This window comes from Staurois parvus, unplaced genomic scaffold (assembly GCF_062004578.1).
Source record: "Staurois parvus isolate SC_StPar_1 unplaced genomic scaffold, SC_StPar_1.0 ptg000682l, whole genome shotgun sequence".
Classification (NCBI taxonomy): domain Eukaryota; kingdom Metazoa; phylum Chordata; class Amphibia; order Anura; family Ranidae; genus Staurois; species Staurois parvus.
This window is the reverse complement of record NW_028318478.1, coordinates 8,898,086-8,915,378: the sequence shown is the minus strand read 5'-3', so window position 1 is coordinate 8,915,378 and position 17,293 is coordinate 8,898,086. Positions and strand designations below refer to the sequence as shown.

At 41.1% G+C, this 17,293-nt stretch overlaps 1 protein-coding gene across 2 annotated transcripts in view; it reads right to left on the bottom strand.

Annotated features, from left to right (window-relative positions):
* The window catches only part of APBA2 (amyloid beta precursor protein binding family A member 2), a 507,206-nt gene that overhangs the window by 62,538 nt on the left and 427,375 nt on the right, over positions 1–17,293 (bottom strand). For both annotated transcript variants that reach the window (XM_089652450.1, XM_089652449.1), the window contains 2 exons: positions 7,090–7,269; positions 6,795–7,007 (listed from right to left, as the gene is read on the bottom strand). In XM_089652450.1, coding sequence (XP_089508576.1) covers positions 6,795–7,007; positions 7,090–7,269 — 393 coding nt within the window. The remainder of the gene's footprint in view (positions 1–6,794; positions 7,008–7,089; positions 7,270–17,293) is intronic.

Here is a 17,293-nt window from a genome sequence, read left to right as displayed (position 1 = left end):
ATGCTGTATCGCATGCAGTTCATACTTACTCTATTTTATACTTTTCTATGGGATTTTCTGTACTCTGCAAAAAACCTGGTTGATCCTGCTGTTCTCTATCTCCCCCTTTGTCCCCAATGCAGCTGGGGATTTTGCAGAGCAGTGTAGGCAGCTTTGCACATGTTCAGTTTTCAGAGAGTTCCTATCTTGGGCATTTCCTCCCTATCAGACCTGAGCAGCCCATGTGACTATAGAGTGACACGTGGGTGTATAAAAAGTGGTACATGACAGCCCACTCCTTCCTCCTCCATGCCCACTAACAAGCTAAACTCAATGAGGGTGGGATATGATATGTAGATTGATGGTGGCTTCACCTTTCTGTTATTCTAAGACACAGGCTGGTGGGGTGTAACAAAGCCTGTAACTGGCAGAAATCCGCCCATACCATATTATTGTCAAAAAATAATAAAGATTTGATTTCAAATATATATTTTTATGACAATTTAAAACAAATAAAATAAAATTATTGATATTAATTATTTAATTTTTCTCCGCATCCCAAAGGCTGTTTTGCTTTTTTTTTTATTATCTGACTAATAGCAGAGGACTAGAAGCTCCTCCTTCCCATTTCCCTGCAGACAGCCTGAGAAAGAGCTGAGTCATGTGACATCTGTTTATTGATTAGGAAAAGGGTACCTACATTTTTTATTTTAAAATAATTACAAGGCCATCAACCACATACAGAAAGAGAAAGTACAATGTGTGTTTAGTATCACTTTAATTTTTTATGTTGTACGAAAAATTTAACAATAAAAAACAGAAATACAGGTTTCATTAGTATATAATCCTCACTACATAACATTTTGCAGCTATAAATCAAAGGCAAGTATGAACCAGTTCTGTACACTCCAGTAGACTGAAAGAAGATTTCTTGTCAGATTTGCCTGTTGTAACAAGTAGTTTCACAGATGTGAAGCAGTCCCACAGCGTAATGCTACCAAAGCCATACTTGGTGTTTGTGAGGTGCGGAAGGTGATTGATATGTATTGCAGATATATTTTTAATTTTTGGCCACAAGGTTCTTGAATAGTACATTTTCTCCTGAATTAATACTGTTACGATATAAGCTTCAAGAAGCAGATATATTTAGGAAATGTTGAGGAAATGTGGTTGTTGCAGCGTACTCAGGCTAAGGTAAATTGTGTGGATTTCCCAGCTTTACCATAGCAGCAGCTGTTGCTGAAAAGCAGTACCATTTCACTTGTTAGCTGGAGTTTCTTGGCTAATTAATGTATTAGATTCAGGCCTCAACATTTCCACTCACCTGCTTGCATTTGGCGAGTGGAAATAACATGGGGGTGAGTGTGTCCCAGCAGGGCAGCACATACAGTTGTTGCTGCTGACCAGGGCTGTGACTAGTGGTAAGCAGAAGTGGCACTTTCTTAGCTCACATCACAGGCTTCAGCCTCTCCCCTCCCTGGATGCCTGACGTGGTGAATACCAGGCCATGGTGCTAGGGCTCTGTATTCTGGGAGATGCTGCTGCTGGATGAGAGGCAAATAGGTGCCATGTATGATTGCAGGTACAGGGGCCGCGGCTGGTGGGGGGAGCCTCCGTTCTGAGAGGCCGGAGACTGCTGGAGTAACAGGCCTGGCTGGGAGGGGGAGGGTGGACACTTTCCTGGGAGAGTCCAAAGCTTGCACTGAGGTCTACACAGATGTGAATACTGACACATCCCCAGTAAGGTGAAGCCCTGTATACACCCATCTTCCAGTGTTAGGGAGGAGAGGCTGTGTGTCTGCTGTGTCCTGCTGTGGATGGTGGTATAGACAGCTGTGTACATGTGTCTGATCATTATTAGCCATCTTATTAAAGAGGGCATCAATAGAGGACCTGTGTTGAACATTATGGGGCTCTGGTCAGGTGGGATCCCCAAGGACAGGCTTCCAGGAGAGTGGTCTCATTGTGTCCAGTGAGGGGGCGATGGAGCTCCATCAGTGTTCAGGCTGATGACTGTCCCTGCATTGGGGACATTGGGGACAATGCTGGGCCTGGCCTGGCCGGTCATACATGGGGAGATGTCTTGGAGCCACTACAACATGTTGGTTAAAAATAAAGGGAGGGGGACATGATGATAGCGGTGTGTGCGCCATATCAACTGTATCATCATACGGTGAGAGAGCACACGGGGGCTTTGCAAAAAAAGGTGACAATGATTTGTGCTCAGAAACCAAGGTACTACATCTCTATGGTAATATTGTTAAAGTTGTTGTGAATAATATTTATTTTTGTAACTTTATTCTGCATAAAATATTTAACAGTGTAATTTCATGAGATAATTTACGAAGGCATGTTTAGGGGAATTAGCGGTGGGACAGGGTAGTGTTTTGGTGGGGCAACTAGTGACGAGTAACTCTTAAAGGCTTGGCTAGTAGCTCAGGACTTGAAATTTTGAGCCCTGTTGAAAACAACAACTGTCAAAGGAAATTCTACAGGTATCAGGCCAGCTTTAACCACTTCAATACGAGAAACTTTAACACCCTTCCTGCCCAGGCCAATTTTCAGATTTCAGCACTGTCGCACTTTAAATCCCAATTACTCCGTCATGCAACGCTGTACCCAAATTATATATTTATCATTTTTGTGAGACAAACAGCTTTCTTTTGGTTGTATTTAATCATACTGGGTTTTTATTTTTTTGCTATATAAACTAAAAAATTCTGTACGTTTTGAAAAAAAAATTTCTTTGTTTCTGTTATAAAATTTTGCAAAAAAAATAATTTGTCTTCATAATTTAGGCCAAAATGTAGTCTGCTACATTTAGTCAGTAAAAATAACCTAAATCAATGTTTATTAACTAGTCTATGTGAAAGTTCTAGCGTCTACAAACTATGGTATTTATATCTGAAAATTGATTCATCCTGATATACTGATGGCCTATCTCATTTCTTGAGACCCTAAAATGCAAGGACAGTACAAATACCCTCCCAAATGAACCCGTTTTGGAACGTAGATGGTCCAGCACAGTACAGCATCTTCATATGACTGGTGTGGTAGTGACCTGACTGGTGACAGTACGTAAAACAATAATAATAATTGAATTAAATTTTTTAACCTTTTTTCCTTTTTTTACATTTTTCCTTTTTTTTTTACATCCTAAGACCAGAGCAGTGCATTGTTACCATAGTCACACTGTACTACTCTGGAGAGGTGATCAGGCTTTTTTTTTACACTCTGATTGCTTATAACCGTGATGATCACTGTTATAAGCAATCATTTTATGTATGCCATCCATTCAAGTGCCATTATGTACAATTGTTATAACTGTGATTGGGCACAGCTATCACATGGTACAGGTGCACACTGATTGTCTCTACCATGTGGTCACTGTGACCAATCACACAGATCACATTTTTACACAATGAATGGCTATGAATAAAAGCCATTCATTGTGTACATTTGACATGTGATCAGTGCGATTGTTCACAGTAATCACATGGTACCAGGGCTGGCCTGGTACACTGAGCTGCCCCGTGGACACAGCAGGTGACAGATCACACTGCTGTGCACCCCCTAGGGCACGCATGAGGCACAAGACTGGGAGAACATCACATGACATCCACTCAGGATTAGAAAGCTTCCACTCAGCCATCATGCTGGGCAGGAGGTAGTGAATCTTCTAGTGCATCTAATACTATCTCCTCCCCAGATTGGCAGTGATGCTGTCTTAAGCTGTCTCCATTGCTCCTCCAGTGGTGTGTAGACACTCTAAGCCAGGAAGTGTGTTACTGGTTGGATCACCAGGAGAAAATAAAGCCTAAAAAAAACTAATGCAGTCACCACATTTAAGGATTGTAAGCTGCAATATGTCAAATGTTTGGTTTAGGGTTTATTACTGATTTAACTGCTGTTCATTCATGTGGAGTTAAATCCTCAAAAAGCATAATCACTTTTTAAAAAATGATTTTTCCTTAGATGACAAATTGAATACATTTTTGTAAATAAAACGTATTCTGCATATATAATTATTAGCTCGCAATGTTCTCTATGTCTGTCACGCCCTTTAAATAAAGATCAAACTACGCTCCCTTAAGCTTACTTCATGTTCCCAAGCGTACAGGAACATTATTTATCTTCTTGCAGATAATACAGGGGACTTTATCAGAGTTCCAATCAACTTTGTACTTTTCCTTTGTAACAAGGGCAGATGAAACAAAAGTATGGAAGTCGATGATTTATTGCATTCTCTAATATGGAACACACATTTGAACAAACACGCAAATTTAAATATTTGTGTCACTGCAAAGTCATTTCTTTTAGGAACCAAGATATTATTTATTAACCTTTTAAATACTATATTCACACAAATCAAACTGGGTCTCATGTTTGAAGGAAGGACAGCTGACATTGCTTGCAATATCCAGTTTCTTCATTTCAGTTTCCTGCATTGCTTTAAGAGCATGAATGGAAGACTCAGATTGGTTGCTTTGGGCATCAAGAACTGTTTTTCTTCAGACATTTGTATGCATGAGGTCATACAGTGAAATGTCACACTGAAAACTGCTAAGAACCAGACTCTTGTTAAAGTGTTACTAAACCCAGGACCCTGCATTCACTCTATCTGGTCTTCCACAGTACATACTATATGGAAATGCAATCATTTTGGTAAATATAAACTGCTAAATACATTTTCTCTTCAGAAGTCTTGTGACTTCTATCAGTATCCAGCAGAGCACTGGTTAAAGCTTGTAGGAGGAGCTTTCATTCTCATCTGACTGCCCTATGAGGCTGCATAACCCTGACCCTCTGTCTGGACAGTGCTGATTGGCCCTGTGCTGATCACATGCACTCTCCCAAGGAATAAAAAACTCTCTAGTAATACACACCAAACAGAGCATGTGCAGCTTGCCCCCAAGGCTCTGTTCTATCAGCAGATGGATTGGGGACTGTAGAATAAGGGGAGGATCAGAGAAGACAGGATCAAACAGCCTTTTTACACAATGCAGATAATAAACCCCTTAAGTTCCACAGTGAGTATAACCAGCATGCTTTACTGCATATACAGACTGATTTTACTGTTGTGGGTTTAGTAACACTTTAAGTGGCTATAGCTTCTACTCCATGGGAACTCTTTTTCAGAAGTCCCCTGTACTCCCCACCCTGCCTGCAGTGTTCAATATACCGCTTGTGTTTTATATACTGAGCTAAGGATTGTATTTACAAATACATTTGCAGAGCTATTTCTGTAAAACTGTATGTCTATTTATTCTGTGCAAATGGGGGCAAAACAAATGTTATTGGGATATTTTCTCTCCAGGTTGAATGTTTTTAATCTCAATGTTATTAAAATACATGTTTCACCTGCAGTGCCACCAACATTTTTGAGTCTGCTATAATTAAAACAAAAATACATTATTTTGGCTTTTTATGCATCAATACAGTCTATGCTATGTGTACTATACACACAAATTAAAGTGCTATTAAACTCAAAAGAAAACATTTATTATATTGCAGCTTAACAATTCTTACATGTGATGGCTGCATCTTTTTTTAGGCTTTCTTTCCTTTATTTTTATCTGAGGATCTGGGCAGTAAATCTGTATTTTTTTTCTGCAGAACAAGCTCTCTTGCAAATGTATCAGTCAAGAGGATTGGGAAAAAACATTTACTACTGACAGGGCACTTCAGCTTTCATTTACCTATGTACTGTAAAGCCTTTATCCCAAAAGCAAAAAAAAAACAGTTTGTTGTTACTGCTTGTGTAATAACTCCAAGGTGAGCTGGAGTTTGGCTGCAATTTACTGGTGTATCTAAACCCGCTAGTACATCTAACACTCCCCTCCACCCAGACTGACAATGCTACTATCTGCAATGCCTCCTTGCACCTTCATCCAGAGTGGGGAGGGGGCGCTCTAATACAGGATGTATGTTACTGGCCAGAAAACAGAAGGAAGAAAAGCCAAAAAAAGAAAATTAATGTGCCACCACATTTAAAGGATAAGTACAACATTTGCAACATGTTATATGTTACTCACATATTCAGGGTGTAACATGTAACATATTACAAATAGACTGCCCCCCGCACCTCCCCCGCCAATCTCCATTGTGACAGCCAGCGGGTGGTCTTCTCCTCCTTGCTAGCTGTCACAATTTTAAAAACCATGGTCGTGCGAAGCTCCGGGTCACTCGTTCACAGTATTTTGAGAATGAGAGAACTACAAGTCCCGGCAGCCTTTGCTCCTGTCAGCTTGCAGTTCTCAATGAACTACAACAGCACTGTGGAGTGCCATGGTAGTTCATTGATTCTTCCTGTCAGTATCTGCTTGTTTGTACAAGATGCATGGGCACACAAATACACTGACAGGTCTGCAGGAGACCTGCATGGCATTAGCAATCTGCTGATCGCTGGTGCAATAGAGGCTCCAGAAACACAAGATAATAAATGCACATTTTTTTACTTGCAAAAAAATGTGCATTTATAATTTTTTTTTAAACGGTGAACTTATAATTTAATGATTGGTAAGCTGTAATATATTGCATTTTTGGTTTTGGATTTAATACCACTTTAATTATAGAAAGCTATATGATTAGTTGTGTGTTTAGTTGCCAGATGCCTGAGTTCTATCATCATTGTGTAAGATGAATACTTTTTATGTAATGTGTGATCCTTTACTCTTTTGGTTCCATTCAAACTGGTGATATAAAAAAAATGCATAAATGCATTATCTGCTATTATTCTCTTTCTGTCTTAAAGCTTTTTAGATGTACTTGCGCAAAGCAAATTTTCACTCATTTTGAACTAACATCTGACTTACCTTAATAATACCTTGGCATGTTGCTAAAGGAAGACCAACCAGGCTTGTTCCATTTATGGACATGATCTGGTCACCAATGCTGAGTTTCCCGGACCGGGCAGCTGGTCCTCCATTCATCATGTTGGCCAGAATAACAGTGGGAAGTATTGAACCCCATCCAGATTCCACAATAACCACTCCCAATATCTCTCCCTTGAGCTTTTCCACCTGTAGCTGTCAATACATAGATTATAAAAATAAGCTAACAAAAAAAGTGCACATAAATATAATCAGAAATATAATTATATCATATTACCTCTTTGCAGTTTTCAGAATTGGAGAAGTGTATGAGGTCATCATTATACATTTCTTGAGTATTGATAATATCACTGTATTCTTTTTGACTCAGGTCTTCAGGGTTGATCCCATTGGCTCGTAAAAATTCTTGGTAAGCAACACTGAACGCTTGGCCAATCGACTGAGCAATGAGCTGTGCCTGTAATTATAATAATATTAACAGAGATAAATATACATTTAGTATATGTATACATATACAATGAGGAATAGAAGTATTTGAACACCCTGTGATTTTGCAAGTTCTCCCACTTAGAAATCATGGAGGGGTCTGAAATTCACATTGTAGGTGCATCCCCACTCTGAGAGACAGAATTTAAAAAAAAATTCAGGAAATCACATTGTATGATTTTTAAAGAATTTATTTGTCTTGCACTGCTGAACATAAGTATTTGAACACCTGAGAAAATCAGTGTTAATATTTGGTACAGAATCCTTTGTTTGCAATTACAGAGGTCAAATGTTTTCTGCAGTTCTTGACCAGGATGGCACACGCTGCAACAGGGAATTTGGCCCACTCCTCCACACAGATCTCCTCTAGATCTGTCAGGTTTCAGGGCTGTCACTGAGCAACACAGAGTTTCAGCTTCCTCCAAAGATGTTCTATTGGATTTAGGTCTGGAGACCGGCTAGGCCACTCCAGAACCTTGATATGTTTCTTACGGAGCTACTCCTTGGTTATCCTGGCTGTGTGCTTCAGGTCGTTGTCATGTTGGAAGACCCAGCCACGATACATCTTCAATGCTCTGACTGAGGGAAGGAGGTTGCTGCTCACAATCTCACAATAATTGGCCCCATTCATCCTCTCCTTAATACAGTGCAGTCGTCCTGTCCCCTTCACAGAAAAGCACCCCCAAAGCATGATGTTACCACCCCCATGCTTCACAGTAGGGATGGTGTTCTTGGGATGCAACTCATCCTTCTTTTTCCTCCAAACACGACGAGTGAAGTTTAGACCAAAAAGTTCTACTTTGGTCTCATCTGACCACATGACTTTCTCCCATGCCTCCTCTGGATCATCCAGATGGTCACTGGCAAACGTCACATGGGCCTGGACATGTGATGACTTGAGCAGGGGAACCTTCCGTGCAATGCATGATTTGAAACTATGACGGAGTAGTGTTCTACCGACAGTGACCTTTGAAACTGTGGTCCCAGCTCTCTTCATGTCATTGACCAGCTCCTCCCTTGTAGTTCTGGGCTGATTCCTCATCTTTCTTATCATCAGTGATACCCCACGAGGTGAGATATTGCATGAAGCCCCAGTCCGAGGGAGACTGACAGTCGTCTTTAGCCTCTTCCATTTTCTAACAATTGCTCCAACAGTTGATCTATTTTCACCAAGCTGCTTGGCAATTGCCCCGTAGCCCTTTCCAGCCTTGTGGAGGTCCACAATTTTGTCTCTGGTGTCTTTTGACAGCTCTTTGGTCTTGCCCATGGTAGTAGTTGGCGTCTGACTGACTGTGGGGTGGACAGGTGTCTTTAAAGAGCTCAGACAGGTGCTACTAAGTTAGATTAATGAGTGGAGTAGAGGTGGATTTTTCAAGGCACAGTAACAGGTTTTTGAGAGCCAGAATTCTTGCTGTTTCTTAGGTGTTCAAATACTTATGTTCAGCAGTGCAAGACAAATAAATTCTTTAAAAATCATACAATGTGATTTCCATAATTTTTTTTTTATTCTGTCTCTCAGAGTGGGAATGCACCTACAATGTGAATTTCAGACCCCTCCATAATTTCTAAGTGGGAGAACTTGCAAAATCACAGGGTGTTCAAATAATTTTGTTCCTCACTGTAAGGAATGATCTATTCACAGGTGAACTGTTTGCATCAGAGAGTCATGTAAGACTGTTATATACTGTACGTACAGCTCATCGTCAAGGCCGTATTCACATTGATTTATGGTGCCTTTCAGGTTCTTATTTCTTCTACTGCTATACTAGACATACTATACATTTCACTTCAGTAGATTTCTCATTATTGACTTTTTTCTTTTTTGACCCCCTTATAGTAGTTCAGAGAGGAGAAAAATGGGGCATAGAAGAAAATGGATGAAAAAAAATCAATTAAAAGCGGTGAAAAAAAAAATCAACAGATCTTTAGTGAAGTTTATTCTGCAGCTTTGCTCCAGTGAAGATAAAGATGGCAAAGCAAAACAGAATACATGGCCTAATGTAAAGACCTGTTATGTGTTATACAGTACTACCAAATGAGAGAAGAAACTAATATTTAAAGCCACTGGATGGCAGCATTCACTCACTTTATTAGCGCTCATGTTTTGAAATGATTGGTCTGTATGAATCAGTAAAGTTTCTGTACAGAAGACCCCTCAGGTCACAAAGAAAATATAATTACAGTTATGAAGCCCTTTCACTTATAAAGTCTGAATTTTGGACAACTAAATGCAAATATTGCCTGCTATGGGATATATAATTATAATGTATAGTACACAAGATTTACACATTTACCCATGATTCTTTATTAGTAAATGTGTTAATCTTGGGTAGAAACATTCATAAATAGACTTCTAAGTGTCCAAGCATTACATAGTATCTATTTTAGTGTGTGTGTGTGTGTGTGTATTTTTATGTGCATATCCAAAATATATATTAGAGGGCTAATTTCACAAAACCCAAGACTTGTATTTATCAGACTGTTTGTATATACAATATACAGAGTATACAGGGCTTTTTTTGCAGTGGGAGTGTGGGGGAACACAGTTCCGGCACCTCCAGCACTGAATGTATGTTATGGCAAGGGGTGCTGGGGCATGCTGGAGGGTCTTTTGATGCTGGCTGCTGGGGAACTATTGTATATACAATATACAGAGTATACAGGGCTTTTTTTCAGAGGGAGTGTGCGGGAACAATTGTTGCTGGAAGGGATCTACTGTTGAGGCAGGGTTCTAATGTTGCTGGCTGTGGGAAGATGTATTGTTGCTTGCATCAGGAAGATCTACAGTTGCAAGAAAAGGTATGTGAACCCCTTGGGATTACGTGGAGTTTTGCATGAATTAGGCATAAAATGTACTCTGAACGTCATCTATGTCACAACAATAGAAGAACACAGTCTGCTGAACATAATACTACACAAACATTAGATTTTGCCATGGTTTAATTGCACATAACATGTAAACATTCACAGTGCAGTTAGGAAAAAGTATGTGAGGCCCTAGCTTAATGACTTCTCCCAGAGCTAATTGGAGCCAGGAGTGAGCCAACCTTGACTCCAATCAGTGTGATGATATTGGATGTGTTGCTGACAGCTGTCCTGCCCTTAAAAAACACACACCTGTTTTGGGTTTACTGGTTTCAAGAAGAACTATCTGATGAGAACCATGCCTCGCAGAAAAGAGCTCTCAGAAGACCTACGATCAAGAATTGTTGACTTGCATGAAGCTGGAAAGGGTTACAAAAGTATCTCCAAAAGCCTTGATGTTCATGTGTCCATGGTAAGACAGACTGTCTACAAATGGAGAAAGTTTAGCACTGTTGCTACTCTCGCTAGGCGTGGTCGTCCTGTAAAAATGACTGCAAGAGCACAGCGCAGAATGCTGCATGAGGTAAAGAATCCCAGAGTGTCAGCTAAAGACCTACAGAAATCTCTGGCACATGCTAACATTTTTGTTGACACATCTACAATAAGGAAAACATTAAACAAGAATGGAGTACATGGGAGGACACCACGGAGGAAGCCATTGCTGTCCAAAAAGAATATTGCAGTATGTTTGAAGTTTGCAAAAGAGCACCTGGATGTTCCACAGCACTACTGGCAAAATATACTGTGGACAGATGAAACCAAGATTGAGTTGTTTAGGAAGAACACACAACACTATGTGTGGAGAAAAAAAGGCACAGCACACCAACATCAAAACCTCATCCCCACTGTAAAACATGGCGGAGGAGCATCATGGTTTGGGGCTGCTTTGCTACCTCAGGGCCCGGACGGATTGTTGTCATTGATGAGAAAATGAATTCCAGAGTTTATCAAGACATTTTGCAGGAAAACGTACGACCATCTGTCCGCCAACTGAAGCTCCGCAGAGGATGGGTGATGCAACAGGACAATGACCCAAAGCATACAAGTAATTCAAGAAAACAATGGCTGCAACAGCACAGAATACGCCTTCTGGAGTGGCCCAGTCAGAGTCCTGACCTCAACCCGATTGTGGCATGACCTTAAGAGAGCGATTCACACCAGACATCCCAAGAATATTGCTACGCTGAAACAGTTTTGTGAAGAGGAGTGGTCCAAAATTACTCCAGATCGTTGTGCAGGTCTGATCTGCAACTACAGGAAACGTTTGGTTGAGGTTATTGCTGCCAAAGGAGGGTCAACCAGTTATTAAGTCCAAAGGTTCACATACTTTTTCCTCCCTGCACTGTGAATGTTTACATGTTATGTGCAATTAAACCATGGCAACATCTAATGTTTGTGTAGTATTATGTTCAGCAGACTGTGTTCTTCTATTGTTGTGACTTAGATGACGTTCAGAGCACATTTTATGCCCAAATTATGCAAAACTCCACGTAATCCCAAGGGGTTCACATACTTTTTCTTGCAACTGTAATGTTGCTGGGGGTATTTTGTTGCAGGGGATGTATTGTTGCTGGGGGGTCTATTGTTGCTCGCTGCAGGGGATCAATGTTACTTCTTTTCTTGTTATTGTAATCAAATTCTATACACATTACTTAGCACCACTAAAAGATACTTGGTTTTGTATTCTCTAAATAAGATGGTACAGGGAGATGGATAGGGGGTGGAACCAAAGGACGATGCTCAGAGATGGGTAGCAGGTAGAGACAAGTGGTGACTCAGAAGGGTGAAAAAAGAGTGTATGTTTCATATTTTCCACATGAAAAACTCTTTGTAATATCTGACAATCAGTTTTTAAGATTTCACACATCATTCACTGACATATTTAAAAATTGTCCCCGTGCTACATAAAACCACATACTGTGTACATATATTTATACTATTGCCGAATGCAAGAGCCCTAATTCTAGTTGTATATTTTTAATTTCCTGTTTAGCAGTGTATCACCAGCTGTGAAGGAAAAAATATAATAAATGCTTTGAACCCTGTTAGTTGAACGTGACACTGACAAACATAGGGAGTTAACAATTACAGACAAATTGTGGAGGTGGTTGTTGAAATCTAATAATACAGAGGACTAACAAAATACAAATTATTTGCTGGCTAATGGGATTTGATACAGCAGTCATGGCTGGGTTTGTGGCCTTCCCAATTTCACTCCAATGGGCTCAGTATTCAGAGATGTTAACCTGAGAAAGCAGTTTCCAGGGAGATAAAACAGCAAGTGCACGTGACTTTGATCAAATTAGCATGTTTCTTTGGATTTGTTTTTATCATAATGGCATGATACGTGAAGAACCCTTCTAGAATAGGTTGCTAGAGAGGTTCACATAAATTTAGTTCTTTAGCTCCTCTGCAATCATTTGCGCGGTGTGTGCTTATTTTTGGCTGTTCTGGGTCTCACTGGCTGCAGGCGCAACTGCTTCCCCTTGTGTTCTAGTGGATTCAAGAATGTAGTGGGTTGGAAGAGGCAGACCCTGGGCTTGAATATTCATGTGGTCTCCACCAATCCCTGGGAGAGAAGATGCGCAGTAAATGGCTGAGAAGTACATAAATAGTCTGGGGCCTGGAGCAGCAGGGTTCCTGTCCAAGAGGAGAAGACCTCAGTCAGTAGGGCTGCTGCCCTTCTGGGCAGAATAGCTGAAGTTTTCAGTAGTTCATCAAGCTCCCAGCTCAATGGAAGCTGGAGGGCCTATTTACTGAAAGGAACTGGAGCCAAATCACAGGGGATCTGGCTTGGGAGTTCACAGGGGAAGTGTCTGGACGATAGTCGATGGGGAGTTCCAAGTATATGGGGACATTGTGATTATAGACCTGAGTGAAGGATCCTGTGACTGTTTGCTGCTCTAACCCTTTGAGCATTTGCTCCAGTGTTGCTGAGTTGGGATATTTTCTGTGTTTGGAGTCCCTATGTTGCTTGTTCTCCTATTGCCTGCCAAGATGTGAACTGTACTGAGGAGTATAGTCAAGGTAAAGAGTGTCCTCTGTTACTTTGTGCACTACATTTGGAGCATCCCACATCCCACCCTGCACCCCAACCAAGTTCAACGAGTGTTAAATCTTATAAAGACATTCCCTGCCTGGTTATTGAGTTGGGAGACTGTCAGTGCTGCTGTGTGCTTGGCTGCCCTTTACACCCATTAGGGAAGAGAACCTGGGACAAATCTGTGGGACCCGTCAGGAGTCTGCACTACATATGTTTAAATATAAATTTCTAGGCGCATGCGCAGCCAGCTCCCGGATGGACACGGCTTGAGTCTTGCTCCGTCCCAGTGCCAGTATCACCGCGGCACACACCGGCCCTGAGGCTCCAAAGCAGGACAGCCACACTAATGAAGGGTGTACAACCCTCATGTGCAATGCCACGCCGCCCAAAACCCCTGGACTACCAGGGAAATTAACGAGTTTCTTCCTGGCCATCTCAGCAGAAATCCAAGGTGGCGCCGGCTCCATTACAGGCAGTCACAGCAGCCATGAGGGAGACAGCACGGCCCAGCACCCAGATATTCGGCTGAGAGCTCCTCTATACCCTGGGGACCCGGTTGAGTCATCTCCTCCACTATCACCCACCACACGCAGCCCAGCAAAATCGAGACCACGATTAGAGGGGGATTCCTTTTCTGATAATCCACCACTCATCCCAGTGTCTCTTCAGATCAATGCTGAACCCTCAGTGATAGAATCATTTCCAGCGTCAGATCAGCCTATAACAGAAATATGTATGAAAAATATGCTGCTATCCTTGCGTCAAAAGTTGCACAGTGATATAACAGCATCATTAGCTCAGATCTCCAATGTGGTTCAACACCAATATCATAGAATACGCCATATTGAAACGAGAATAGGAGAACTGGTCACAGCGCATAATGACCTAATTGACTCCCATATATCCAGCAATATATGAAAGACCTAGAGCTCGCTGTGGATCGAGCACATCGGATACCCAAACCATCTTTTCTCTCAGCATGAATCCCGAGAGATGTTCTGGCCCGCATTCATTTTTACCATGTAAAGGAAAAAATAATGTCCACAGCCAGAAATCCTCCACCTCTCCCACCATCTCATGCAAACATCAGATTATACGCAGATCTGTCAAAGGCTATGCTCCTTAATCGCAAAAAGCTGGTTACTGTCACTAAGACCCTACGTAATCACGGTATAAGTTACCAATGGGGTTTCCCTACAAAACTGACTATCAAACAACATGACAGAATATACACTATCAAGAGTCTGGAGGCAGGCATCAACTTGCTAAAATTCTGAAAGATAATACCCGTGGAACCGCCACGATTCACCTTTAACAACAACAAACAAATGGAAGCAGAATGACCCATCCTAGTGCATCCTCAAACATTCCAACTGGACTACCTCATGCAATGTACCTTAACCTACCCAATTCTGGCATACGGCCTTCTTCAACTACACTCATGATCCAAGTTCATGTTCGGCATGAGCTCTATCACGGTCAAAGCCAAGCTGCACCCCCACGTTTTGAAGTAACATACTCCGCTACTCATCTTACTTGCGTTTTTTGCAAGCTTTTTTTACCTCTCTTTACCCTCCTACCTTCCTGCACCACCAGTCATCTATCTGAAGCAACTCTTATATGGAAACATGTAAGTCATATTGGAACCCCCCTCTCTGAAACCTTCTCCAAGCCATCACTACCTAACCATCTTTATAGAAATTTTGTGCCCAAGACCGCTTGTCCCCAACGTCTCTCAACATCTCAAGAAACGACTAACCTACCTCACTAACCAATTGAACGATCCCCAAGATGATTAATAACACATCTCTTAATGTTCGTGGCTTAAACTCTCCGTTTAAGAGATCAATGCTCCAGAAAGAGACCCGCGCTTTCCAGGCTGATGTTCTCTTCCTACAAGAAACGCATTTTGCATCTGTCAAGACCCCCAACTTGATCTTACATCGATTCTCCCACATATATATGGCTAACAATCCAAAAAAAAAATGGTGTCATCACAGCTATCAGAGATTCTGCACAATTCCAGCTCATCTCTGCGTAGCAGACCCTCAAGGTCGTTTCCATATCCTAGTATGTAAAATTAACGAGATCCCATATACTCTAGTCAACGTATATGACCCTAACAACAAACAGATGAAATTCTACAAGAAACTCTACTCTATCATCTCCTCTCAAAAACAAGGTAGACTGATTATCGGACGGGATTTCAATGTCATTGGAAGCCCAATCATGGACTCTTCCTCGATCAAATGATCCCCCAAACAGAGCTTCAACAGCTTTTTACATGCCCATGACCTTTACAATATTTGGCGATGTCAACATGGCACGGAAAAAGATTACACATATTATTCTCCTCCCCACCTCTCCTACTCCAGAATTGACTTTTTTCTTACAGATAAATGGACTCTACATCATACAACCTCTTCCAAGATCGGCACTATAACCTGGTCAGACCACGCTCCAATTAACATAACCCTAGACGACAATCAATACTCATCACTCCCACACATATGGAGACTGAACTCAACGATCCTGAAAAACCCTGATAACCAAAAATACCTGCTAGAAGCCCACAAAGTTTTTTTTGAATGCAATGATACTCCTGATATATCTATAACTACACTGTGGCCCACTTACAAAGCATACATGAGAGGTATTCTTATCCAACTTAATTCACGCATAAATAAGACCAGATAGCAACAAATTGATCAACTCTTAACATCCATAAAACTTAAGGAAGAATCCAACAAAAAGAATCCCACTCTCTCCACATCTACATCCCTCACCTCAGACAGAAACAAACTCCGCATACTACTACTGCACAATTATGACCTTAACCTACAAAAAACAAAAGCACAATTCTACTCCCTAGCTAACAAACTCACTCCTATCCAAAACAATCAAACGAAAGCATCTTAAATCTAAAATCTCTTTAATCCAGCACCCTACAACACAATCCGCTCTTACGAATCCGCAAGATATAGCTGATGTGTTCGCAGATTACTATACAACACTATATAACATCAAAGACGATCCAAACACAACTCAACCAACACTCACTTCCATACAAAAATGTTTAAACAAAACGAATCTTCCTCATATCACAGCAACGTAGCTTGAGTCAATATCTACTCCAATATCCCTCATGGAAATAGAAAAAACTATTAAATCATTGCCTCTCAATAAATCCCCAGGTAATGATGGCTTCACTAACGAATTTTATAAAACTTTTGCCCCGACATTAGCTCCATATCTCTCTACTCTTTTTAACCATGTTGCTTCTGCAGGTACATTTCCGAAAGAAATGTTACAATCCATAATTACAACCATCCCAAATAATAGCTCAAAGCCTACTTCCCCTCTTGCCTATACTAATCCACCCAGACCAGGTAGGATTCATCCCAGGTCGCCAAGCTTCAGACGCAACCAGAAGACTCATCCCTCCTTCACAAAATAGACATCACCAAACAACCCTCCATATTCTTGTCCCTAGACACAGAAAAAGCATTCAACCGTATCCACTGGCAATTTATGAAACTAACACTTCAGAAATTTGGAATTACAGACTGGATGCTTTCTGCAATCCTCTCGCTCTACTCTAACCCATCGGCTAGAGTGTTAACAGATGGCACACTCTCACAACCCTTTCTCATTTCCAACGGCACGAGACAAGGTTGCCCCTTGTCCCCTATAATATTCACCTTACTCATCAAACCTTTAGCTGCAAACCTCAGAGCTGACCCGTCCTTCACAGGAATCTCCCACCTTGATAGAGAGCACAAAATTAGCCTTTTTGCAGATGACATCATATTAATGATAACTAACCCACACAAATCACTTCTTGTGATTCGCTTGCATCTTCAAACATATTCGGAAGTTTCATACTATAAACTCAACGAACCGAAATCTTCGATCTTAAATCTCCATACACCCACCAAAATCCAACAAAAGTTAACTAAACAGTTTCCCTTTTCTTGGGAACATCATAACATCCCTTACTTGGGAATAAAACTCACTCCTATAAATAAACTATATGCGTCAAACCATAAACTACTACTTGAATCTATTCCACGGTAACTTACTAATC